This window comes from Chenopodium quinoa, unplaced genomic scaffold (genome assembly GCF_001683475.1).
Source record: "Chenopodium quinoa cultivar QQ74 unplaced genomic scaffold, ASM168347v1, whole genome shotgun sequence".
Taxonomy (NCBI): Eukaryota; Viridiplantae; Streptophyta; class Magnoliopsida; order Caryophyllales; family Amaranthaceae; genus Chenopodium; species Chenopodium quinoa.
This window is the reverse complement of record NW_018744290.1, coordinates 2,383,997-2,409,041: the sequence shown is the minus strand read 5'-3', so window position 1 is coordinate 2,409,041 and position 25,045 is coordinate 2,383,997. Positions and strand designations below refer to the sequence as shown.

Genomic DNA, 25,045 nt, shown 5'->3' with positions numbered 1-25,045 from the left:
CCATGATTCAATCAGCTTTAGAAGAAGAAAAGGCAGAGAGAGGATATGCGGAGAAACAGGAGTCGGAGGAGAACAAAACAGGGGAAATTAATTGTGGGATTATTAAATAATTGGGAAGTAGCGGAAAAAATTGGAAGGTTCGACAGATTGCTCACCTAACAATTTTTGTTTACTGTATTTCCGATTAATTTTGAAACTTGTTATGATTTTGATTTTACTTATACTTCCTCCGTTCTTTTTTATTTGATCCGCTTTAACTTTTATATTATTCACCATTTTCCTCTTTTGATCCTCTTTCGTGAATAATATATAAGAAAAACATATTCATGTGAAATCTTTTAAATTTGTCAACAGATGAAGTATTTAGGGTTTTTTTTTTTTTAGTTAGGGTTGATATAATCTTTGTTTTATATAATACATAATTTATTATTTTTTTTTTTAAAAAAAGAGCTTCAAAAGCGAATGATGAGAATCAATTCTTTTTTATTGATGGTAAAAAAAAATGATAAAGCGAATGATGAGAATCAATTCTTTTTTATTGATGGTAAAAAAAAATGATAATAAGGTAAAAAACATAAAAGGAGAATATTAAAACCTAAAAAAAAAAAAAATCCTAATACTCTATGTACTCTGTCATAAACTGATAAACTATCTTGAAACATTGTTTTTTATATATATATATATATATATATATATATATCATGTAAAATGTAAAATGTTATTTACTTATCTCTATTTTAAAAACATTAATATTTATACTCCGTAGCACTTCTCACAAAGAGCCATTCCCAAAACCCCAAAGAATCAATTCATTTAAAATACGAATTATATTGCATGTCATGTACCCGTAATATAGAATAGTGATTTCACAAATGGAACCGCATAGCTGTGTAGTTCATAAATCTTTGATTTGTTGTTCAAACTTGTATTGATGCTCATATCAATATTGACACGAGAAAAGAATAAATAATGTCAAACAATGAAAACCTAAAATGCAATAGGACCTATAGATACTTCATAGTTACATGAGAATTCGAAACTATAAAATGTGTTTCCTAATATCAATATTCTTACATTCATTCCTAACTAACCAAATTTTACATTACTTTCACCCAGAGATCATGATGTACTAACCACCCCTGGTTGTTTAAGCAAGCATCCCATTCCCACTTATGAAAATTTGACTTGCAACTTCCGAATCACTTTGCTGCTAACATATACAGGAGCCATCCACATTACATACACAAAATATTGTAGATTTTGTAACAAGCATGAAAGGCCTTTTACTTAATGATCACACAATCACGGTTGCTCATTATAAAGCCATAAAGCATGCTCTTTGCTGCCAGGGTTTGATTAGGGGTCCCGCATATGATAACCTTACCATCGGTTCCAGGAGAAGGATCATGAACAATGACAGTTGCACCTGAAATCTGGTTCGAATTACAATTAGGTCAATATGATAATTTCTGATCAAGGCAAATAAGCATCAGCTTAGCACTAATGTAGAACTACACTACTACGCCTACGTAATAAAAGCAGAACATATAATAGAAGTAATTATGAACATTTTCGTGGGAAGACAAAAGGAAAAGCACAGCAGTGATGCAGTTGAGAGCTAATTATGTGAAACTAATGCATGTCACTATAATAGTGCCAATTTGTCCCCCCACCAAAAAAAAAATGCCAATTTACAGCTTAAAACATTAGGTTCTCCTGGAAGAAGACAAGCAGATGGATTCAGATACATTCATGTAGAATTGTAGATCCCAGACCTTAAGTGATCTTGGGTACCAGATGTCAGAAAGGATCAGAAAGCACAAGTCATCAAAAGGATTTTAAAACAAGATTTTTAAGAAGGTACATATTCAAAAAGCACTAAAAAGTGTAGATACGAAGAGGTAGTGACCAGAAATCTTTGCGATAGTGAGTCTTTTCACATATAAAGTTTAGACTCCAAGCAGCTATCTTTTGACATAAAGCAAAATGCATAATGCAGAAATACAGCATCCAAGCTAATCACTTCAAGATACTATTCTGTTTAAATCACCCTTCCCAACTTCCACCCCACACCCCCCAATGAGAAGTAAGAGTCTAGAAAGGCTGATTACCTGTTTCAGACGAGACAGATTAACACCACCTTCACCATACACAAGACCAAATACATGAGCAGGAACCACAATTTCAACTTCCGTATTTCTGATGACAGAACACTCATCCCCACTGCACAAGCAGTTAGCTCAAGCATTAAAAAGGAAATTGAGTCAAACAAATTTTTTGCTCAATATACTTGCAATTTTCATACTCTTGCCGCTAATTTAAACGCAAAGATACAATCAAAATAATACAATAGTAGTTTGAAAATATCCAATATGGCTGTTTACATTATGAATATCACATCATTAACAGATAAACCAACACAATCACAATTTCTTCCTTCAGAAGATACCAGCAATTAACATCAAATCATCAAAAGCCCACTTCAAGCAGTTGCTGCCAAGCAATTAACATCAAATCATCATTCATGCAAATGTAGACCACATTGTCAATATTACAGCAATTAGTACAACTCTTATAGTCACTTAAGTAAAGTAAGGCGTCAATCAAGAATACAAAGATCTAATTGACTCACTTGCACAGTAGCAATATTGTTGCCGTTACACACAAAGATCAAATCATATCAGATACAAAAAAATTATTCCTCTGCCACTGCTCTCTTTCATATATGCCACCACCATTATCTTTCTCTTCACTACAATAACCCTCATCCTCCATCACCTGTAGTTTCCACCTCCATCATAGCAAGTTTGGCCTCCTTATGCCACAAACTTGATTTATACCAACAGTAAATCAGATACTAAGTGTTTAGGAGGACAGTAGTTAGCCGGTAAAACTTTTATTTCCCTTACAGATCTCATATTCTTCCTTGAGGTGGTGTTTTGCTTACTGTCTGGAATGGATGAGAGATGATGGTCACCATGGTTTTTATTAATGAGTAATACAATTGATAGGTATGGGGGTGTAAAGGGAAAGCTGGGTTGGAGTGACTGTTTTTGGTAGTGTAGGGGGTTAGACAGTGGTGGTGGTAGGGAAGAAGATGGCGATCAGTGAGGAGTGTGGGCTGAAATGGAGAGGATGCAGATGATGGTATGGGTGGAGGAAGGGTGAGGTGGTGGTGCTAGATGTGAAAATTGCAATGGTGGTGGAACTGCAGGAAGATGGTTGCAGTGCTGTAACCAGAGACTGTACAAGGGTGCAACAGCATACAGACTAAATAGTCCTTAGGAATGAGGGAAGCAAGTGAAACAAAATATGCGGTAATTATAATAAAAAAAAAATAAACATAAAAAAATAAAAATAAAAAAATAAAAGAAAGAAAACAAGAAGAAACTATACCAAAACACTCAGAATGAAAAGGGAAGATATTAATTTCCTTACCATTCCAAGGTCTCTCAACTGCCCTTAACACTAGTGATGAAACATGAAAGAGCTACATTGATGAGGTCCATATAGTACTGACCTGACAAGTTCTGTGCTGCAAGATGCCATAAAATCACCTCGATTTTTCTTAAATGTAGCCTGAGAATGTCCAAATGAACACTGCGATCAACAACCACCTAAATACTCAAGTTTAACTACAACCTAATGATAGATGACAAATCTAATACTACGTAGTATTGACTAATGAGATTTTACCTCAGATGACTGAACTGTGGGTGATGAAATGTCTGTATCATAAGAAATCGCACGCTTATCTTCATTTGACAAGGTAGTGGTTGCCTGGACATGAGGAGGCCGACCATAAACATCGTAAAGCATGTGTGGTAGAAGAGGTGTAAATATCGCTCTGCTGGAAAATATGCTTTCCCTCAGTGTCCATGTGACTTGAAGCAGACAAGTATGCACATCAGAAAACTCGCCAACTATCTACAAGAAGGTATTGCGTTCAACCTTTAAATGGGAATTAAATATGTCGACAAGGCATATCCAGCGCATATATCATGGTCTATACACTTTGAAAGCGTAATATAAATGCCTTAATTATTGAAATCAACAGAAGAAACTGATGACGCAGCATAGGCATCATCCTTCACAGATAGATAATCATACCTGTATAATTTTCTTACCCACCAAAGCAGCAGAAGTACAATGACTGTCTAATATCTGCACTTCAGCACCAGCAGTATCTTCCATATCCAACATGTTTACTTGACTACATGGAATCAGGAGTTTTGCAGTCACAGAGTCTCCTCTATTCTGACCTACATGCCCAGATCCTGAGGCAGCTTCCACTGATCTTGTAAAAACACGGAGTGGCTTCTTGGGCTGGGGAATACTGACATTCCTTGTTCTAAAATTGACAAGCCACCATGCATAAGACAAGAAGCTTATCAGAGATCAAGCTCACACAAGTCTCTTACCAAAAACACAAGGCTGAATATGCATAGCTTGTAAACTTACTTAGGCCTAAACTAAAAACTAATAATAACACTAATAATACAACAACAGCAGAAGCAAAGATAAGAGAATTTGAAAATTAAAAAAAAAAAATCCCAGTTTTGGCAATTTACACTCTGTGGATGGATTTACCTCAATATCATCACACCCTTTACTTGCAAATTTTACATTTCTACAAGACTTGATGAAAGAAGGAACTCTAAAATACATTAATCATTTTACTTGTATATTTTGAAATGCAAGTAGGGTATTTATCTAAACGTAATCCAAGAACAACCTATCATTTCGGCATATTGAAACAACAAGGTGCTGAAATGATAAAAAAGAGCAACTAGAATATCAAATTCTAAAGTGTTAAAAATCTAGAATAGAAGTATATATAATAAAACCATGCAAAACTTAAAAGGGACAAGAAGGAACCAGAATATATATCAAAAATGTTACTAACAAACCTCCATAGCAGACACCATGATAACACACTCATCACTACCCACTACTGGGTCTATCACTTCTATACGAGTTCCTGTTTCCCTTTTTAAGGCTTTCATTATGCTCCCTCCCCATTCAATCAAACCATCAGCCGCATAAGTGGGGCAAAGCAGCCTGAAAGCCACTTCTTTGGTCCCTGCAGCCACACAACTTAGACCCCTATCTCCAGCATCTGTATCAATGCTTAGATGTTTCTGTGCATGCAGATCATGTGATACCCCATCGGAAACTGAACCACGAAATTGACTTATAGCTCTTGAACTGTTTCCTTGAAGACAATATGTAACAGCAAGCAGCGCCTTTCTTACTGCCAGGGAATCACCTGTAATCTGTAACACAGAAGTGCATCTGAAGAATCAGTCAAAAAAAAGAACTTATAACCAGATCTTATGGACACAACAAAAAACATGCTCAGTCACATTGACATGAGTTCACCACATTTTACAAAAATAAAAATAAGAAGAAAAAAAATCAATAAAAGTGAGGTTTCTCAAGCATATCAAGGTTTGGGGTAAAATTTGAAGCATTTAGAATATTGGTAATTCTCTTCTCAACTACAATGGAAGTATGGTCAAAACTATTTAGCCATGAAGGTCCAAAGATGACATGTTGATACCATTAAAGGTTGATATGGGCCAGCATTTTCTGTCCCTAACTGAAGTCTGAATGCAATGGTTGTGAGACTATTGACTTTTGTGAGCTGAAAACAATTGTTTTCTCCCCTTCAAACAGCAACAACAGAATAAATAGCACTCTATTTAACATTTCCCAAAATGGTTTGCTATATGTTTGACAACAAAGCAATGTTGCCAATATACTTCGTATGAGTTTACACATATCATCTACTACAACCATTATTATACATATTTGTTCAAATAAATAACCCAAAACCTAATCAACATGATGCACTGCAACTAGAATAAACTCTACAATCATTTTATAAATTGTTCAAATTATAATCACATTTCTTTGAAAAAATCTGAAATTAGTATCACACCTCATTGCAAATTCTAATTACTCCTTCCGTTCCATAATAATTGACACGTGTTGACTTTTTCATAATTTTGACCTATTTTTGGAATATCAAATCTTGTAATTTTTACTACTCTACATAATTAAGTGGGAATTTGGGACCAACATCCAAGTCCCCACTTCCCAATTTCAAAAATAAACTCGGCTAATCAGATTAATTATACCTTGATAACATAAATCATTCTAAAAAAAACAACATTATCACTCTCAAATTCTTAATCCTAGCGATAGAGTCGGCTACATGAACCAGAATTCAACAATAATCGAAATTTAACGAACTAAATCAACTAAAATTCAGGCGTGGATCACAGCAATGCTAATCATGGATTATAATATTATTCCTAATCTCACTAATTCCAATTCAAATTAAAAAATCAAACAAAACAAAAAGTTGAAAAACATAAACCTGAATCAAATCATCAGAAATATCAGCACAAAGAGGATGCTCATCCAAAGGCAATACCCTAATAGTTACACCCACAATTCCAACCAACGACTTAATCTTCTCTTCTCCCTTCACCGTCAACAACCGGCAACACCGGTAACCCTCCGCCGTATTCTCTTCAAGAATCTCCCAAACCCTAAACACCGCCAATTGCGCCGACGAAACCTCGAATTTTCTCTCTCTTCCACTACCATTACCATCCCTCAAAATTAGTGTCTTATCCAAGTTTCTGGGTCCGACGATGTTGACAATACGCTCGTCGCACCCAGAAAGTGGGTCTTCCACGTGAAGTAAGGAGAGACCAGTTTCACGTGTAATCTTCTGGGACATGGCACTGCCGTGCCCAATGACGGCGCTGCCGGCTTGTATGGGAGAAAGTAGGCGGAATGCCACGTGTCCTTGAGGTGGTTTAAGGTGGGGTTTACGGGTGTTGTTCCCGGATTTTCCGGTGGGTTTTTTCTGCTTTTTTTCATGGTTTTGAAACCCAGAATTGGGGTGGTGGAGGCGGTGGTTGTGGTGGTTGCGGTGAGTAGAGTGGAGTACTGGAGTAGAGTAGAGTAGAGTATGAAAGAAGAGGAAATGAAAGGAAGCGTATGTCAGGAAGACTGAAAAGGTGATCAGCAAAAATTAAGAACAAGCTTAAATTGCGCGGGAAGTGTGAGTAGTGATTTTAGGTTAGTTTGTCTTACTAGGAGTACAAAGTAAAGGAAATTATTTTCCTCAAAAAAAAAAAAAAAAAAAAAAAGTAGGAAGTACCGAAGGAGATTATTTATTCAAGATAAGTTCCTTGATTTTTATTTTTATCTTTACTAAGACGGATTGAAAAAGATAGATTGCAGCATTAGCGGTTAAGGAAAACAAATTTGAGTCGATTCTGTAAAAGGTGAGTGATAACGTGTTGTTAAAAAAAAACGTTTTACAATAAAATTTAGATTTATACGTATTTTGCTTGAAATTTCACAAACAAACGTGTACAAAGAGTAAACTTGAGTTTTTTTCATTGCTAAAAATAGTTGGAATGTTCTCTTTTTATTCATTTAAATAGGCAACAAGTATTGTGCCGTGAATTTTTATGAAAAACAAATTTGAGTCGATTCTGCAGGAGGTGAGAGAACGCGTGTTATCAGGAATGATGATGTGTTTATGCTTTCTACATACTCCATAATGAATGCTTCTTTTAATTTTTAATCACTAGAGCATGATACTTGATTGTCAAAGTTTTTAAAGTTGGCCACCAAACTCAAAATGTAACAATATTAGAAAAGAAACGGTGGGTATACGTAATTATAGATTATCTTAGTATCTAATAACATTCACATGGAGTATCAGTCAAATGTACACGTCAATGTTATCACAAAACAGGTAAGCAGGTATCTAATGTTGTATATATTTTCGACGGTTTACTGTTGCGCCCAGAATTTGGCTCTTGCCCCGATGGCCTGGTATAGGTCACACGCTTTAGCACCATCCCTTATTATAAAGCAAGTTTTAGAGTTAATTTAAATATTAAGCTAGGGGAAAAAAAATGTTATTATTAAAACTGTTATTTGAGAAATTACTTTTCGATTTTGTATTATTATTAAAGTTGTCTAATATGTGTGTTTATAAATTTTCATATACATATTTATAGTTGGATGTATGTGTATTTGTACGAATGTTAAAAAGACCGAAATACTCTATGTTGTATTTATATCATTTTTCCTTATTCTTTTTCTTTTTCTTTTTCTTTTTCTTTCTTGCCTCTTCTCCCTCGCGTACCCGTGTCTCATCCCTCTTTCTTCTTTCACCCAGCCACCGAATGCTTCTTCTCCTTTATTCTCACTAGAGCATACTCGTGTCAAAGTACGGCTGTACGGATTATATTAATCGTATGCATCGATTGGTTTTTTTTTTTTTTTTTTTTTATATGAAAAAGTTACTGTATCACTCTGTATGTTTACCCATCCAATGGATGGAATATATTTATTGGCTAATGAAATAGAATAGGTAAGTTTTTTATATAAAGAGTAAAATTTGTAATTATTGGTAGTTTTTTAAACAAAATGAAAATTAATTGGCTATAATTGTAAGGATAGAGTTTGAGTGCTATGGGTAAAAGTTGAAAAATAAAAAAAATAAAGCTTTTTAATAATAAAATAGACTAGATTAGTACTACCTGACTACCTGTGCATTCGGTGGCCATAAATAAATTTTTCCCAAAATGTATTTTATATCTTTAACTTTATAAAAACTAGAGTATACCCGTGCACATGTTATTATATGTATGTTTTGAAAAAAAAAAAAAAAAAAAAGAGGTAGGAAGTGAAAGTTATTAATGGGTGGTTATTGATTATTTTTTTAATTGAGTGATATGGGTAGTTATGGGTAAAAAGGGTCCTATTGATTATTTTTAAAATAAAAATAAAATAAAAGGGTTAGATTTAAATTGAGTGATATGGGTAATTATAAGTAAAAATGGTGGTTATTGGTAATTTTTTAAAAAAAGAAAAATAAAATAAAAAGAAGGGCTAGAATTGCAGGGATGGGAATTTGGAGTGTTGTGAATAAAAGTTGAAAAAATAACTCTTTAATTATACTATAAGATTGTTTGGCTCGCTTTTTTTTTTTTTTTTTTTAAATATGTTCTTAATAGTTTTATAAGGTAAATTAATAAATATTATAAACTTGTACATATTCCTCTTACTTTAATGGTTATTATTTAATGATGCATCATAATATTTACTGTATTATCGAAAATATACTAAAGTGATAATTAGACAAAATATATTTAATGCTATTTCTATCGAAAATTATGCCAATAGTGAAGCTAATAACTTGAGACGAAGAGAGTAGTGAATAAGGTTACAAACTAGTTTCACCAGCTAGCATTAGCTACAAGCCTACACAATTGAACACTGGTTGAGTGGTAAGAGTAGCATTTCTAAAGCTAATATTAAAGCCATTAACTAAAGAGGCAACCCCCTGTCTATTTGTAATTTTGCAATGATATACATGAAATACTCTCTACTCCTCTGTATTGGCTCCCTCAAGTGGAAAATATCCTGGCTTTCTACATTGACACGTTTACCAAAAGAATATTCACTCCTATCTTATTTACAGAGTTCAGCAGTTATCTGCACAGACGTGATAGCAAGAGCCTTTGACAGTCATCGAGCAGCCATAATAAACCTTCCGATCACTCGCCAGGCAATGATCCTGCACTTCAACTTTTGCTCCTGAAATCTGAGCCAACGACATGTAAGATATCAGTACTCAATATTGTTCAGCAGTTGTTATGAAGGGAGCCTATTTTTTTCAACCAAATAACCCATGGCCAACAGGAAACCAAGTCACAAAACTGAGTTCACCTTCAATTTTCACATCTTATGGGAGATTACAAGGGTAAGATGACTAATTTCACAACTAACAAAACCACAAAGCAAAGCAATTTATTACCCACATTCCGGGAGGATTCCACTTTCACCTAGGCGGGATCAGGGTCTGACATAAGCAGCTTGTGCGTATCCCATCATGAAAAATTAATCTCTATCAACTATCACGCACAAATGATGAATAGATAGTGATAGCCAATGGAGACTAGGAGTTCGAGCATCTAGTTTTCAGAGTTCAAATGGGATTATTTTTTTTGTCAATAATAGGTTGCTTAAATTTTTGGAACGCATATTTCATTCAGCACCATGTGAAATGAAGCACCAAACAATCATGCAGTGAGCTAAGGATTCCATTTACATTAGACCACAATTGTCTTCTTACTGCCAATTCTTATTTTGAAAAAGAATTAAGAATAGGACGATTATTACCGTTCGTAAACGAGATAAATTACTGCCATCATCTCCAAAAACAGAACTAAATACATCTGCACGAACAGATATCTCCATCTTCGAATTTGTCACAATAACAGATCTGTTGATACTGCACAATCAGCCAAATACATAAACAAACAGAGAAAGGCTCCTTTCATGATCACATCAACAGCATATATTGATACACATTGTCCAGAAACAATCTCTTTCAAGCCATGAATCTGCTGAGTGCCAACTATAGTTGACATTTCTTCAGAACAATGTTATCATCTAATGATGTTTTTTTAGGCAATACTCCCCACTAAAAAACAGTCTCCATAAGATTAGAATGCCACAATAAACAGCTAATATCATCATCAACAGTAACATAGCTCAAAAATATTATTAAAGAAAAAGGCTATGCAGAAAGATCTTAAGCATGTTACAATTAGAAAACTGAAAACAAATATTGATGTCCGGGATAATTAGATCATCACAAAGGATATCACAGTCAATCACCATAAATATGGGATGTGGGGAGTGAACCCTTATCCAGAGTACAACCGAATTAATGAGTATGTAAAAGTCATACCAAAAAGAAGGATAATCCGAGATCCCTTCTAAGAGATCTAACATTCCATACAAGGAGGGAAGGGGAATAAATACATGTATACTTCCAGAAAACTTCCAATAGGGATATGAAAAAGGTAAATATAAAATAAAATAAGTATTGAGGGGAGGTGATTGTTCACAACTTGGCCTTGATAGATATTGTGGTGCAATAGGATGCAGTAAATTCTGGATAAGGGGGTTCTGGTTCCTTCCTTCACCTTACTAGAATCAAGCTGTTCAAAGTCATGAGTTCATGACAAACAGCCCTCCTCCAATCACCTTTACTGCATCTTTAAACACTACTTTCCCAAGCATATCAGCTATTCCATCTGCCATTACTATCATATATCTCTATTGGTATATAATTCCTGTTGATCTATCACGTAATAAGTGTTTCAGATAGACAAGGCACACATGAAAACAGAAGCCTTTTAGTCTTTCACTATAACATCAAACAGTGACTCAATGAAGAATACCCATATGATAAACACCTATAATAACTTTGAAGCTTATATTACAATGCAATAATATTCTCGAATCGGAACAAGAAATAAGGAAAGGTGGTCTAAATGAATGCACAATGAGAGGGAGTAACAAAATGATTAGACTCTTATCACTCAGTTCCTTGAATAATAATCCCTAAAATCCCAAATTCCTAATACAATCTCTTGACAAGTGAAGGGAGAGATAGGAGAGGATTTAGTACAGTACTACAGTTGTACAGAAGGATTCAAGTGCTGTGTTACATCTTGCTTACAGTGAAATCAATGAGCAAAGAGTACGTATTAAGTAGCATGCAACTTAATGCACATATTTATATAGACTACACCACTTTTTTCATTAATAAATTCCAAGGTTTTATAGGATAATACACAATTACACATACAAATAGAAGCATTGTATTTATTATAAGCATGCAACCACAAATGTCATAAAAGCAACTAATCTAGCATGTAGCAACATATATGACTAACCTGCTATGTTCAGAATCACCAGTAACTGTCGTTAAATCTCTTGAATGTTTTATACTAGCAGAGTGGCTGTGTCCACTGGACAGCTGTAAGCATGCTCCACTTAAGATCCAGAATACAAAGACAATGGAAAACGTAAAGGATAATGAACGAGAAATAGTCAATAATCACCTCAGATTGTAGAGCATTAGATGGCACGGAGCCATTAGATTTTTCAGTTACTCTACAGTCCTTCATATTCTTTGTTAAAGCAGCCGTTTCGTTGAGACATTGAGGCAGATTGAATAGTTTATGTGGAAGAAGAGGTGAGTTGTTCTTGGCTGATATTGAATCAAAAACACACTCTCTCAGCATCCAACTGACTTGAAATAGAGCAATTTGCACACTAGCATACTCACCATCTATCTGCAAGCAGTGACCATAACCACATCACCCCGAGTTTAGTTAGTCGAGCAAACAAAAAGATACCCTAAGAAAACTAACAGCAGACAGCAGAAAGCACATAGGCAAGCAGGAATAAGTAGCTCAAGTTGAATAACCACAATCGATAGCATAGGAAAACAGTTTTAGAAAGCATCACTAGATGACCATAAGATCAAAAGTTTGGGCTATAAATGGTTAAAAAATCGCATCTTCACATGAAAGACTAGCCACAAGGGCCTTACAGAACAAGAGAGTAGCTCTCCGGTCCTAGAAGGACACACTACTAACAAGGCACCAACTAGTAGACAAACATATACCTAGCAAACCCTTGGAATAATGACTTGAGTACATATTCACAGTCTCACTACCCAAAAAATGTGAGGTTTCCATGGAATTTATAAAATATTATGTGCTCGATGGTTTGGTCGCATTGAAAATCTGATAGTTTGAAATGCCTAATAAACTTGGATTTTTTTTTTCATGTATATATATTTCAGGTATGCAAATGCATACCCATCACATTAAGGTTGATTAGGAATGTGGCATAGGCACGTACAGTTTACAAGCAAACAAACTAGTAGAACATGAAAGATATTTCAGTATTCTTACATCTTAGCAATGAAAACACAATGACCAGAACAAATGATATTAGCTGGACCATGCAAAAGACATTGAAAACTTTTTTTTATAAAAGATAATTATAGTTCAGAGAAGTGTAAACACTTCTAAGATCACCTGTATAATTTTATCGTCAGTAGAAGCACCAGCATGTGTGTAATTCGGTTCCAAAATTTGCAACGTAGCACCAGTTGCTTTCGGTATACAAGATGTGATTGAATCCCTTAATACGTTTAGGTGACCAGATTGGCTGGGCTGGATCAGAAGTCTGGCAGATGCATTCTCCCCTGATGACATTAATCCATTAAATACACGAACAAGAGCATTTTGTGCAGAGGAATGTTTTGATTTCCTGTTCTATAAGTGAGGAAACGAAGAAAGTATCAGTGAGAAATACAGATGAAACAGCAGTTCTCAGTCACTTTCTCCTCTAATTCTATACCATTGAAATTCAGAAAACACCTTCAAATTTACACTTTGGACATCCTCCAACATATAGGAAGAGATACACGTCAACCAATAACCTGATAGCCTACACTATCCCGTATACTCGCCATCTTTTCTCTTGGCAATGGAAAAATTAACTTAATTGGCATTGACTACTGCAGAAATACCTATATTGGTGCATACATGCATGTGCTAGTGTTCAGGATTGTGGGAGTAAATGTATGAGCTTGAATCAGATGGATGAAGCTTGTATTTGCAGGTGATTATGTATTTAAATGAGACTTGCGAGGGAGAGTGTACATGGATGAGAATATAGGATTCATTTCATGATTTATGCTACACAAACATGTGTAATGTGGTCACCAACTCAACATACAAGGGATTGATCAAACCAAAGTTCTGAGGCATTAATTTTCTCAATGCCACTCAATCAAGATCAAATAATTAACAAGATCAAACTAGGAATGACTTGATGTTACATAGATAACAAATCAAAAGCCACAAAATACTCAAGAGGGTTTAAACATAATTGAAAATTTATAAATCTCAATTCACTGTATGTAAATTCCTTCAAAAAGGAAGAAAGCAAGAAGGCACACCTCAAAACCAGAAATAGTGATGACACGCTCAACGCTGATATCATCAGGAGCAGAAAGCAGTATAGAAGCCCCAGTTTCCTCCTCGAGAGCTTTCACTCTTCTCCCTCTGAAGCCTATCACAGCACCAGCCGCCTCCCATGTACAAAGTAATTTGAAAACCACTTCTGCTACTTCTCTTTTATTCACTATGTCATTATTAGCTGCATCACCTATCTCCATTTTCATGCTCGGACGTAGGTTTGCAGATGCTCCATTAGCTTCTGTGATTTGCAAAGTCTTCTGTTGAATATATCTTGAAATAGCTAACAGAGCTTTCTTTACAGCTAGGCTACCACCACTAATCTACAGTGAAGAAAATTCACAGGTGATATAATCTGGTTATAGATATTTATCTCCTCTAAAATTAACTGTCACATTTCCCAACCCAACTAGCTAAGGATTCATCATATTTCATTAAAAATTAAGTGCCCTTTACAAAAATTGTTTCCTTCCTCCACCACTTCATTTATGTCAGAGACCCAGAATCTATAACTTTTGAATTTCTGACCATAACCGATTTTTATTTTAAAAAAGTATGACGACTAATGCAAACATCTTATAACAGTATTATTTGGCCAGCATATAAATGCTTTTAATAGTAAAGGTAAACCTGTCAAAAATCGACCCAACCGGACCCAAAAATAGTGGTTATGAAGAATATTATGTGATCCACAACATGATCTTATTCGAAACCAAATAACCAGCCGGTAGACTCAAGAATCATCATATTCATCATAACCGATTGTATACTTACAGCAGAATTCGTACGAAAAGGTAATGCTGACTACACATCGAGAATTTGGTCCCCTTTAACGAGCAAGTATTTGTTAATATTGTACTACAAACATGACATGCACTCCAACCAAATGTTCACAAATATGCCCACTTGATTAACTCTTTTTGTTAACCCGAATAAGTTCTACTCATGTACTACTCACTCAAACAAACATGGACATACATAGTTACATACAAAAGACATTCTAAAATCCCTTAATCAATCGGGTCAAGTCCAAACCCAAAAAACTTTGGGTCATGAACCAGCAATGTTCAACGAGTTCAAAAGGTATCATAAAAAATAATAACCCAAACTCAAAATTCTCTCCTCAAACATTCAAATTTGCAAAAATTGCACCAACATGTTCAACCTCAAACAATTTATTAATAAAAAAAATGCTTAAAAATAGTAGCAATTGAAAAAGAAAAACTCAAAATTACCTCTATCAATTCATCATTAAACCCAGCACAAGGTAGAACCAACTCATTCGGAGCAAAAATGACGATTTTCCCACCAGACTCCTTGCTCGTCTTCTCAATCCTTTTCCCTCCAGCACCCATTACAGCTCCAACCAACCCAGGTCCCACCAGTAACTGACACGTCACCTTCCCACCATCAACCTCCGGTAGACCCACCTCTAGCATCCGGTCAAAAACCCTAATCAAACCCTCTTGAGCCGCCGAAACCGGTACCTCCAGGTTAGCAACCCGCACCTTCCGGTTCACGGTACTTCCCCCAATAACATGGATGAGGCGCTCTTTACAGGACGATAAAACGACGTCGTCGACACGAATTTTGGCGGAGGTTTCTCTTTCTAGGTTCTTGATGATACCGCCGGCGTGACCGATGACGCCGCCGGCGACGCGTGAAGGGCATAGTAGCCGGAATTCGACGTTTCCCGGAGGAATTGTGGGTTTGTAAATTTGATTAGATTTCGAATTTTTGTTGTTGGACATTACAGAAATTTCAAATTTGTCAGAATAATTCTAAGGGATTTGAGTATGAAGTTATGAACTACGGAGTATGAAGGTGGAGGGAGTGATAACTGAGGAGAAAGAGAGTGCGCTCTCTTTGTTTAAATACGAGGGCGATGACAATTATATCCTTGAGTGTTGTGATGATACCAAAATTTGGTTTGGGGACATTGTGGAATTGAAGGAAATTGAGTGGAAGGGTCCGATGATAGTTTGCCTTCTTTTTGCGAATGATAGTCTTTTTTTAAATAGAAATTTCTGTTTTTGATTCCTTGGTAATGTCATCTTCGAATTTTCTTCCCTATTTAGATCATTTGTTACTTTAACGACTTTTTGTCACTTCTTAATATGTAATAGCGATTCTAGGGAATTAAATCATATTAGTTATATTTTATAAGTCCAAAGCTATTTTAAGATCGTTATTTGAGAATTTCTATTAAATTCTCGTAATTACAGAAAAATAAAATTCATATCGCTTGTTCATTTAAAGCGAATGGAGTGAAAATAAGTAAGGGGGATATGGATTTAAAAAAAGAACACATTATACCTCCAAAATAATTATAAGGGTGTGGTACAAGTGTAAAAGTGTAAGAGATATGAGATAAAATCACTATTGGAAAACACAAAGTTTTATATGCAGCAAGTCACACCGTATGGCTGGGGTTACTTACTCAAGGGTTACTCGGTCGATCATGGTTACTCGGTCGGTTAGAGGTTACTCAATTAAGGGTTACTTGGTCGATTATGGGTTACTCGGCCGGTCAGGGAGTGATAACAACGTTTAATGTTTTGGTATGTGTCAGTCGGTCGCATAGTGTGGCTAGTCACACAGAAAACGCGCTGATTAGAAAATATGTGTGTGGTTGTGATATATTTTCCATATTGATATTAATAAGAGAATAATATATTTAGGAGGAGATATTTAGGATTATTTATATTAAGATATTATTTAGTGAATATATCTTTAGAATTTTATGATTATGGTAGTATATTTTTTAAGAAGATTTAGTAAGATTGTTACCTATCATATGGTTGTAGGTTTTGTATAAATACTTTTTTCTATTAATGAATAATAATCACTATTTACCTTCTATACTAAATTTATTAAAAAGACATTTTACATCCTTGATGAAAAAGGAGGACAGAGAATAAAGATAAAGATAAGTAAGAGCAATTAAGTAATTTTCTTACTTATCCTAATCAAATTCCAATTTCACATCAAACAAGAGGAAACTCCATTTTTGATCTTATCTCACATTCTCACCTACTATTTCTTTATCATTATCTCAACTTTGTATGATCCTTATTGATATTCCTCGTACCAAACGTTCCATTAAGAAAAATCATATCAAAATGATGAAAGGCTAGTCCTTAAATTTAGTCTCAAAAGTTCCTAAAATTGAATTTAGCCCATTAAGTTTGACTTGTTAGGTGCATCTAAGAGATAATATTTGTCATCATTATAATACATTTATAATTGGAATTCCTTTATAATTTTATACATTGTGAGGTAATTAAGAGATAAATATTTGTCCATTATTATACATGTACTTAACAGCTACAATTAGCCGATTAGGTATGCTCGAGTGTATTATACCAGAGATTGCGGCCTGATTTGGAAAAGTCAAGCTCCTCAGCATTCAAGATATTGACCCTGAATTGGCTCGTCACTCATTATGGTTGGAGTCCTGTTATAGAGGGGTTTCAGCGTAGAAGGCCACTATCCACTAACTATTCTACCGTTTCTTTTGGATAGAGTGATGAATGCAGAAAACCGGATCAAAATATCAAAGGACTGCAAAGACAGGTCAATAGATAGAAGCCGTCTCTGAGCCTACATGCTCAAAGATGAAGCAGGTTAGATTCACAGAGAAGAGGCAAACACAGCTAGTGCAATCACAGTTGTAATTGTAGTGACCAAAGACTTGCACAATTGCACCGCCATCATGTTGTTAAGGTGGAAGTGTATAAAAGACCAAGAAATGATGGCTAGATTTGTCTACTCTTTCATTCTACAGTAATTTTTTTCAGAATGCATGCGCTCAATTGTTGCTGTCACATGTATATATACTTATACATCTGTATTTTGTTCTACTCTCAGCATATATGAACTACATATGGCAGTATAAAACTAGATAAGCTATAAAAGCAACAGAGATGTCAAACAACAATTCCCAGGACGTTGATTTTTGGTTCCCAGATTCTTAATTTCTTATCATACAGATGTAGAACTGCACATAACTTGCTATATAGAAATTCATATATATCTACGAAATGTTGCATGCATATTCATCTAAACAGGTGTCCCTTGATAGAAATACCAAAGAAATTCAGTGGCAAAGCTTATCCACAAAGTTGTGATCTCCCATTGCTTCAGTAATCTGTTATTTGCCCCTCTTTCTCTAAGTATCGCAGGAGCCATGGATAACAGGAAGGAGCTTCACATAGTAGTGTTTCCATGGCTAGCATTTGGTCACATGATACCATTCCTAGAGCTCCCAAAGCACTTGGCTACAAAGGGACATCGCATATCTTATGTGTCTGCTCCACGAAATCTTGAGCGCCTCTTTCCAAATATACCCCAGGAATTGGTTCCCTTTATTGAGCTAGTCCCTCTTCCATTTCCAAGAGTTGAAAAGCTACACCAAAATGCTGAAGCAACCTCAGACGTGCCCTTTGGTGATGTCGAGTTACTCAAGAAAGCCTATGACGGTCTAAATGAACCGATGGCTAGGTTTCTGGAAGCTGCTTCTCCAATTGATTGGATCATCTATGACTTCCCAAGCTATTGGCTGCCTCCAACTGCTGATAGACTGGGTGTCCGCAAAGTTTTCCTGTCTTTAATGAATGGCTGGAGCTCTGCAGCTTTTGGTCCATCATCAAGTATGGTCAAAAATGGCGCTGGAACATGGAGTAACCCTCAAAGCCTGACTAGTCCACTCAAGTGGATTCCATTCCACAACAAAGTTGTCTACCGGTTCCACAAAGCAAAGAAGAGCATCAGTGCCACACACAAAAATGTTTCTGGTGTTTCAGATATGTTCCGCAGTGGATCTTCAGTCCGTGACTGTGATGTCTTTGCCATACTTAGCTGCAGTGAGCTTGAAAATGAATATTTACAACTTCTAGAAAAGCTTCACAGCAAGCCAGTGATTCCTGTAGGCTTGTTGCCAATCTCAGTGGACGAGGGCAAAAGGGCAAATGATGATACCTGGCAATCAATAAAGGGTTGGCTGAACTTGCACACAAATGATTCAGTGGTTTATGTAAGCCCTAGGCAGGGAGTTTTCTCCGAGTCAAGACACAATCATCGAGTTGGCACTTGGATTGGAGCTGTCCATGCTGCCCTTCTTCTGGGCACTTCGGAAACAAGCATATAAACCACTGGAGCTTCCGGATGGATTTGAAGAACGAACAAGAGTTCAGGGTTTGGTTTGGACAAATTGGGCACCTCAAAGCCAAATATTGGCACATGACTTGGTGGGTGCTTTCTTGACACATTGTGGCTGGAGTTCTATAATAGAGGGAATTCAGTTTGGAAGACCACTAGTTATGCTACCATTTGTGTTGGACCAAGGATTAAACGCAAGAGTTATGGAAGAGAAAAAAGTTGGCATAGAAATACCAAGGAACAATGACGATGGATCATTCACTAAAAATTCAGTAGCACAATCACGGAAGATGGTGTTTGGGGGCATACATGGTAAGATCTACAGAGCTGAGGCAAAAAAATGAGCAGAATGGTTTCGGATAAAAGCTTGCAGCAACATTATACAAAGAATTTCGAGGAGTACCTTTACAACAGATCCATACCTGAGACCGTGTGATTCTTGAGTAAGCAGATGATATCTATGTTTATAACCTAGTCAAAAGCAACATTTTTTTTCTTGGGATCCTTCGTCTTTTCTTTAGGTGCCAATGGAGGATGTCTGTGTCCTTGTAGCATGTTCCATGCAATAATTGCATCCTCCAAATTGGTCAGCAATTACCAATTGTCAATTTGCTAGGACAAAATTCAGGATCCATCATATCCCCTTCTTCACTGACACAGCAAGAAACAGAATAACTGATTAGGTAGTGTTCAACCACTTCAGCTAACTAGGTCAAACAACTATCTCATTGTTTTTAAAGGTGCTTGTTAATTACAAATATCAACCAACAAATCAAATTTCATGGTGAAGAAGTCAGCTAATTCAATAAATAAGTAGCCAAAAATCTAGTGCACAAGCTAGTAACTGTCGTTCAACCAAGCTCCAATAAGGCTAACATCATCCCAAATTTTCAATATCGAGATAATCTCATGAAATAATAAATAAAGAGATTTCATAGCATGTAATTGTATTTAGATAGTGTAATATGCTAATACTAAGTATATTGGTGGATTCACGTGGTACAATGCAGAGAGATTCTCGCCTTTTTTTAGCAGAAACAAGTCATCAACTATACTAGACTTATACAGGCATCTAGGGTCAGTTAAAAATTGTGTTGTGGCAGGTTGGGGTAGTGAACGGATTATGAGAATAATTATGCATAGAAAATTCATGTAGATGCATAGAATTGTGAAAGCTAACCCATCTATTTTGAAGGTGAAGTCAGCTTATTCTCATCCTGATTTTGCTTCAATGAGGAATCCCCACCCATCAATTCTTGGAAACCTTCTACCTTCACTGGTGGTGCCCTAACAGTCCCAATACTCATACTCCTGCATGAAAGAATCAAAGTCAAAAACTTATCAAATTATTCATGTAGAACAGAATCCATCTCTAACCCTAGTATATCTTACGGCGATGGTATCTGCGGTATCTGCATGGAAGTTGGCTGCCTCATTTGATTGCCAGACGATCCCATGAACCTTTGAAAAACTTGCTGCTGCTGCCGCCATTGAATTTGTTGGGCTTGTCTATTCATTGCATTAAATGAATTATTCTCCAAAGGTAATTCAGGTGGGTTCTCCAGCTTCACCTCAACCATGGGACGATCTTTCTCCATGCTCAAAATAGGACGCGGAGAAGACGCTGTCCGCTGTTGCAATCTCTCCAGGTGTTGTTGTTGCTGTAAGGTCAGATTCTGGGGATGAACCATCTGAGGCATTTGTGGGTTTATTTGTCGGGGTATCTGCACAATTACCAATAGTTTAAATCCATGAGTTGCAAACGAAGTTTTCCCAACATTAATTAGTGCAATGCTGGTAGAGCAGAGCCAATGTATTGAGCCCTTCCTAAGCTCCAAGGCCTATTTATTTGGAATTCTATAAAACACGCAATATAAAGGTGATAAAATATATGGTACATGGAATCCTGCACAAGTTAGTTTACTTAAATGATTGGGAAGAGAATCAATTTACCTTTTGCTAAAAATACTAAGTAGTTTAATATGATTACAGGATTTGGAGCTTTTATCTGACCACACAATCATCTTATACAGATTTTTTCTACCTTATTACCCTTTTCTTTTTTCTAAGGAGGAGGAGGTTCAAATTTGACTGTGATACTCATGGACAAGGTAAAATAGAATATTTCTTTGGTATCCATGTACTTGGCAATGGACACAACAAGGCATTTCCAAGCAACTAGCAGGTGTACCTCACAGAATACAAATGTAAACAAGCATACCTGTTGGGGGAGCTGAAGTGTATTCTGCTGTGGCGATGGAAGCTGAGACTGCATGCCCTGTACTTGCTGTGGAGTTTGCTGTGCAACGTTCCTAGTATCCTTCACGTATTCGGCCAAACTGCCAAGGTTACTGCAGGATAAAAGGCAAATAGCATTTACATGTATACCAATATGCAAAGGTCATGCGACAGAGCAGAAATAATCTTTACAGGAAAATTCATAAAATCAACATATGTTTGGATAATGACACGAAATCACAACATCTATCAGCAATCAACAAAATGAGATAGAGAATGGATCCTGAAATACAGTGCCAGGAGGTATACTCAAGTCCAGGAAAAGGAGAGAGAGAGAGAGAGTCAGAGAGATAACAAGAATCATATTTAAAACATGTACAATATATTTTCAGCACAATATTTCCCATGCTCACCTATTTCCTGTTACGTGGAGGAACATTTTAAGCAGTTCCATTGCTGAACACTGCTTTTTGTAGCTATCGGCAAGGACTTTCAATATGCTACCTAATTTAGAAATATGGCAGCTGAGAAACTGGGATAAGACCCGAACCGGAATTTCAGAGGCACCTTCAAATCCCGCCTTTGTTAGGACACGGGCAACCGCCCTCTTAGATATCTGCATTGCTTGTTCATGACCCAACTGTCTTCTGCTGCCATCCGAACGAACTTTTGTACGGGCTTGACCAGACCCCTGTTCTAGATACTCAGGCCTGATACCAAGCCTTTCAAGCATAATAGAACTCTTGGTTGTCACTTGAGGCAATTTATCAAGAACACCAAAAAATTCCACTTTCTGCTTATCATCACTTGATGTACTAGGTGCAACTGCACTATCTGGTATGCAATTCATCATAAACATCGTTTCTGGAAAGAAAATAGTGCTGTCACTACCAGACATATCTTCATCCAAAATTGCATTAGGTTGCATTCTATTCTCAGAATTTTCGAATCCTCTGCTTTCATCCTCCTTGAACACTATTCTCCTCCTCTTATGCCTTTCCGTAAATTTCAGGTAATTAGACATTTCACTGGGATTACGTCTCTCAAGTTCTTGATTCGGAAATGATAGAGTGTATGGCTTGCTCATCCTGTAATTCTCAATAAATTGATGATACCAAGTGTCCGGAAAATCTTCCTGTCTGAATCTCTGGGGTTGAACCTACACAGATCACAGTAAAGAGTACTTACATACGTCAATGAAAGAGTGATCACCCCTATTAAACTGACCATTGTAAGCTCAACTTGAATTGCTTCATAAAAAATGTATTAACCTTGTCACTGGATATGGCATGCTACAAAACTAAAAACCCTAGGAATGGAAGACTTCAAAAATTCTATGAATTTGTTATCGCGATTCGCAAGAACGGAACAAAAGAAAATGCAAAACTTTTCACCCTAAAAGGATATTAGCAGCCACAGAGAAAGATGCAAACTTTTACCCCTAAAAGGAAATTAGCAGCCACATTTATATAATTCCAACAAAACCCCCAAATCATATCTCATATACACATGAATTTATTAAAATCAATATAAACCCTAGTCAATTCATACAAATTAATCAAAGAATTATCAGCATTATTACTTGAAACCCTAAACATATACAAATTCACTAAAACTATTGTTTAATCACAATCAAATCCAGTTCAGCTGATCAACAATTCCAATTCGAAGAAATCAATCTGAACAAATAACACAAACCTTAGAATCTCGCTGAGGAACACCATCCTCCAGGGTGAAATAAACATCATCAGCATGCAATTGCAAATCTTCCATAAATTAAAAAAAAAATCAAAAATCAACTCCAATTCAATCAAACAAATTAGGTCAAAATTGGGGGGATTAAATAAAAACTTACAATTGGGATTGAGAAGAGAAACAAGAGAAGACGAAGAAGAAGAAGGAAGAGAAACATTGGAAGGAAGGAAGAGAGAGAAAGCGGCTTTATCAAAGAGAAGAGCGCGAACACGAAGCTGAAGTTGGATGTGAGACCTAGACTTGGACTTAGAGTCATCGGAAGCCATGAAAGCATCCCAAGAAGAAGGAGAAGAGAGAAAGTGGATGAAAGTTGAGTAGAGTGAATCGCCAAGCCATGTCCGCCATATCCCGGAGCTTTCAAGCTTTCTTGCTAGATCGTAGCCTTTTCCATCGTCGCCCAGAATTGACATTCTCTCTCTTCTTTCTTCTTTCTTCTTTCTCCTTTCTTCTTCTCTTTGTCTTCTGATTTAGTTATTGTTCACTGGTTACAGCTTACAAAGACTACAGTCAATGGAGAGCGGAGAAAATCAGAATTTGTTGAAAGTTATTTTTTATTTTGAAAAATTGGTTCTTATAACCCCACATTTAGTCAGTTTACTATTATTTAATAATCCCACTTTTACAGTGGATTTTCATCTATTGGTCCCTTATAACCGATAACCTGTACATTGGGTAAACTTTTTTTTTTAATTTAAGTGACACGTGACAGTAGATAATTGGTCAAAAAAAAACCTTTTTTTTTTTATCCCCAACGACCACCTAACCCCCCAACCTCCGGCAGCCCCTCCTCGGCTCCTCCTCATCTCCACCGTCGGAACTCCCATTTCTACCGCCGGAACACCTATTTCCACCCCCTCCCAACAGCAACCGACCCAGCTCCCCCTAAAACCACCCTGATTTTCAATAAAAAAAAATTTTAAAAAAAAAATCCTTCAAGAGCGGTTAGAGGGGGTTTTCGGTGGAGTTTCGGGGGTGTATGGCGGTTTTCGGTGGAGTATTGGGGGGTTTATAGTGGTTTTCAGTGGAGTTTCGGGGGTATGTAGTTGTGGTGGTTTCGAGTGTGGGTTTGGGTCAGGGGTTGATTTCGGTGGTGGATTTGATAGGTGGGATGGTTTTTGATTCCATTTTTTATTTTTCAACCAATTACAAAACGACATGTGGCATTTTAACCTATCAAAACCGGTTACCAATAAGTTAGGGACCAATAGAAGAAGATCCCCTATAAAGGTGGGATATTAAATAATAATCCAAAGGTAGGATTATTAACAGCGAACCGTCTAAAGGTGGGATTATTAGAATCAATTTTTCCTTTTTTGTTTTTGGGAAGCAAAATTTGTGTTAATCACTCCATGACATAATCACAATTGATTTTGTAAGGTTATGGACTTATAGGTGTCAAAAAATGACTCGACCTGAAATCGACCCAAAAAAAAAAAAAAAAAAACTAATTCAGATTTTGACTTGTTTGAACACAATTACTTAGCATGACTAAAATTTAAAATAAGTCTGATTCGACCCAACCTGACCCAAACACTCAAATTGACACCTCTAGTTATCGCCGAATATAAAGTAGGACTTAGGAGTAAAATTAAATATAATGTGAACACCTAATACAAAGAAAATCTTATCTCAAGCCTATTTATACAATTTATACTAAAATAATACTTTCTCAATTTCAAGAAAAAAAAAAAAAAAAAAAAAAAAAAAAAAAAAAAAAAAAAACCTATAACACTTTGACTAGAAATGTGAGAACTTTTATGATCAAAGTGATGCAATTTTTATAAAAATGGAGGAAATATTTGATATTCAAACATTATAGTTATCCCCAAAGCAAGTTAGTTTAGTTACTCATAATTAGCTAAAAGTTACTTCTAATTGGCTAACAATTATCCTATAATCGTTCGATTTAGACGAAAAAATAAATTTTTTTAATAATTGGTTGCAAATTAGAAATGTAATGAAAAACAATTAGGAGCATTATGAGTTATTCATTGAAT

General features: G+C 36.0%; 3 protein-coding genes and 1 pseudogene across 5 annotated transcripts; 1 reads left to right on the top strand and 3 right to left on the bottom strand.

The window, feature by feature from the left end:
• Positions 1 to 918: 918 nt before the first annotated feature.
• Positions 919 to 7,892, bottom strand: LOC110695337 (KH domain-containing protein HEN4-like). Its single transcript, XM_021872589.1, has 10 exons — positions 7,829 to 7,892; positions 6,386 to 7,029; positions 4,911 to 5,276; positions 4,736 to 4,767; positions 4,111 to 4,351; positions 3,697 to 3,927; positions 3,521 to 3,600; positions 2,450 to 2,493; positions 2,112 to 2,239; positions 919 to 1,433 (listed from the first exon to the last, which is right to left on the bottom strand). The coding sequence occupies exons 1-10, from the start codon at positions 7,890 to 7,892 to the stop codon at positions 1,284 to 1,286; spliced, it is 1,980 nt and encodes a 659-aa protein (XP_021728281.1). The 3' UTR covers positions 919 to 1,283.
• A 1,298-nt stretch (positions 7,893 to 9,190) lies between these two features.
• On the bottom strand, positions 9,191 to 15,981 carry LOC110695262 (KH domain-containing protein HEN4-like). Of its 3 annotated transcripts, none has more exons than XM_021872512.1 (7): positions 15,131 to 15,981; positions 13,877 to 14,218; positions 12,948 to 13,187; positions 11,961 to 12,194; positions 11,793 to 11,875; positions 10,225 to 10,336; positions 9,191 to 9,639 (listed from the first exon to the last, which is right to left on the bottom strand). In XM_021872512.1, the coding sequence occupies exons 1-7, from the start codon at positions 15,644 to 15,646 to the stop codon at positions 9,571 to 9,573; spliced, it is 1,596 nt and encodes a 531-aa protein (XP_021728204.1). In that variant the 5' UTR covers positions 15,647 to 15,981; the 3' UTR covers positions 9,191 to 9,570. The 3 variants fall into 3 exon arrangements, with proteins under 3 accessions (XP_021728204.1, XP_021728202.1, XP_021728205.1); XM_021872510.1 differs by having other exon boundaries at positions 9,191 to 9,646; positions 15,131 to 15,980; XM_021872513.1 differs by lacking the exons at positions 9,191 to 9,639; positions 10,225 to 10,336 and adding an exon at positions 10,692 to 11,186.
• Positions 15,982 to 17,632: 1,651 nt separating this feature from the next.
• LOC110695261 lies at positions 17,633 to 23,600 on the bottom strand. Its single transcript, XM_021872509.1, has 7 exons — positions 23,149 to 23,600; positions 22,992 to 23,059; positions 21,707 to 22,452; positions 21,277 to 21,406; positions 20,448 to 20,779; positions 20,236 to 20,366; positions 17,633 to 19,706 (listed from the first exon to the last, which is right to left on the bottom strand). Exons 1-6 carry the CDS (start codon positions 23,456 to 23,458, stop codon positions 20,240 to 20,242), a joined length of 1,713 nt encoding a protein of 570 aa, XP_021728201.1. The 5' UTR covers positions 23,459 to 23,600; the 3' UTR covers positions 17,633 to 19,706; positions 20,236 to 20,239.
• On the top strand, positions 18,085 to 19,491 carry LOC110695335 (annotated as a pseudogene).
• Positions 23,601 to 25,045: the final 1,445 nt, after the last annotated feature.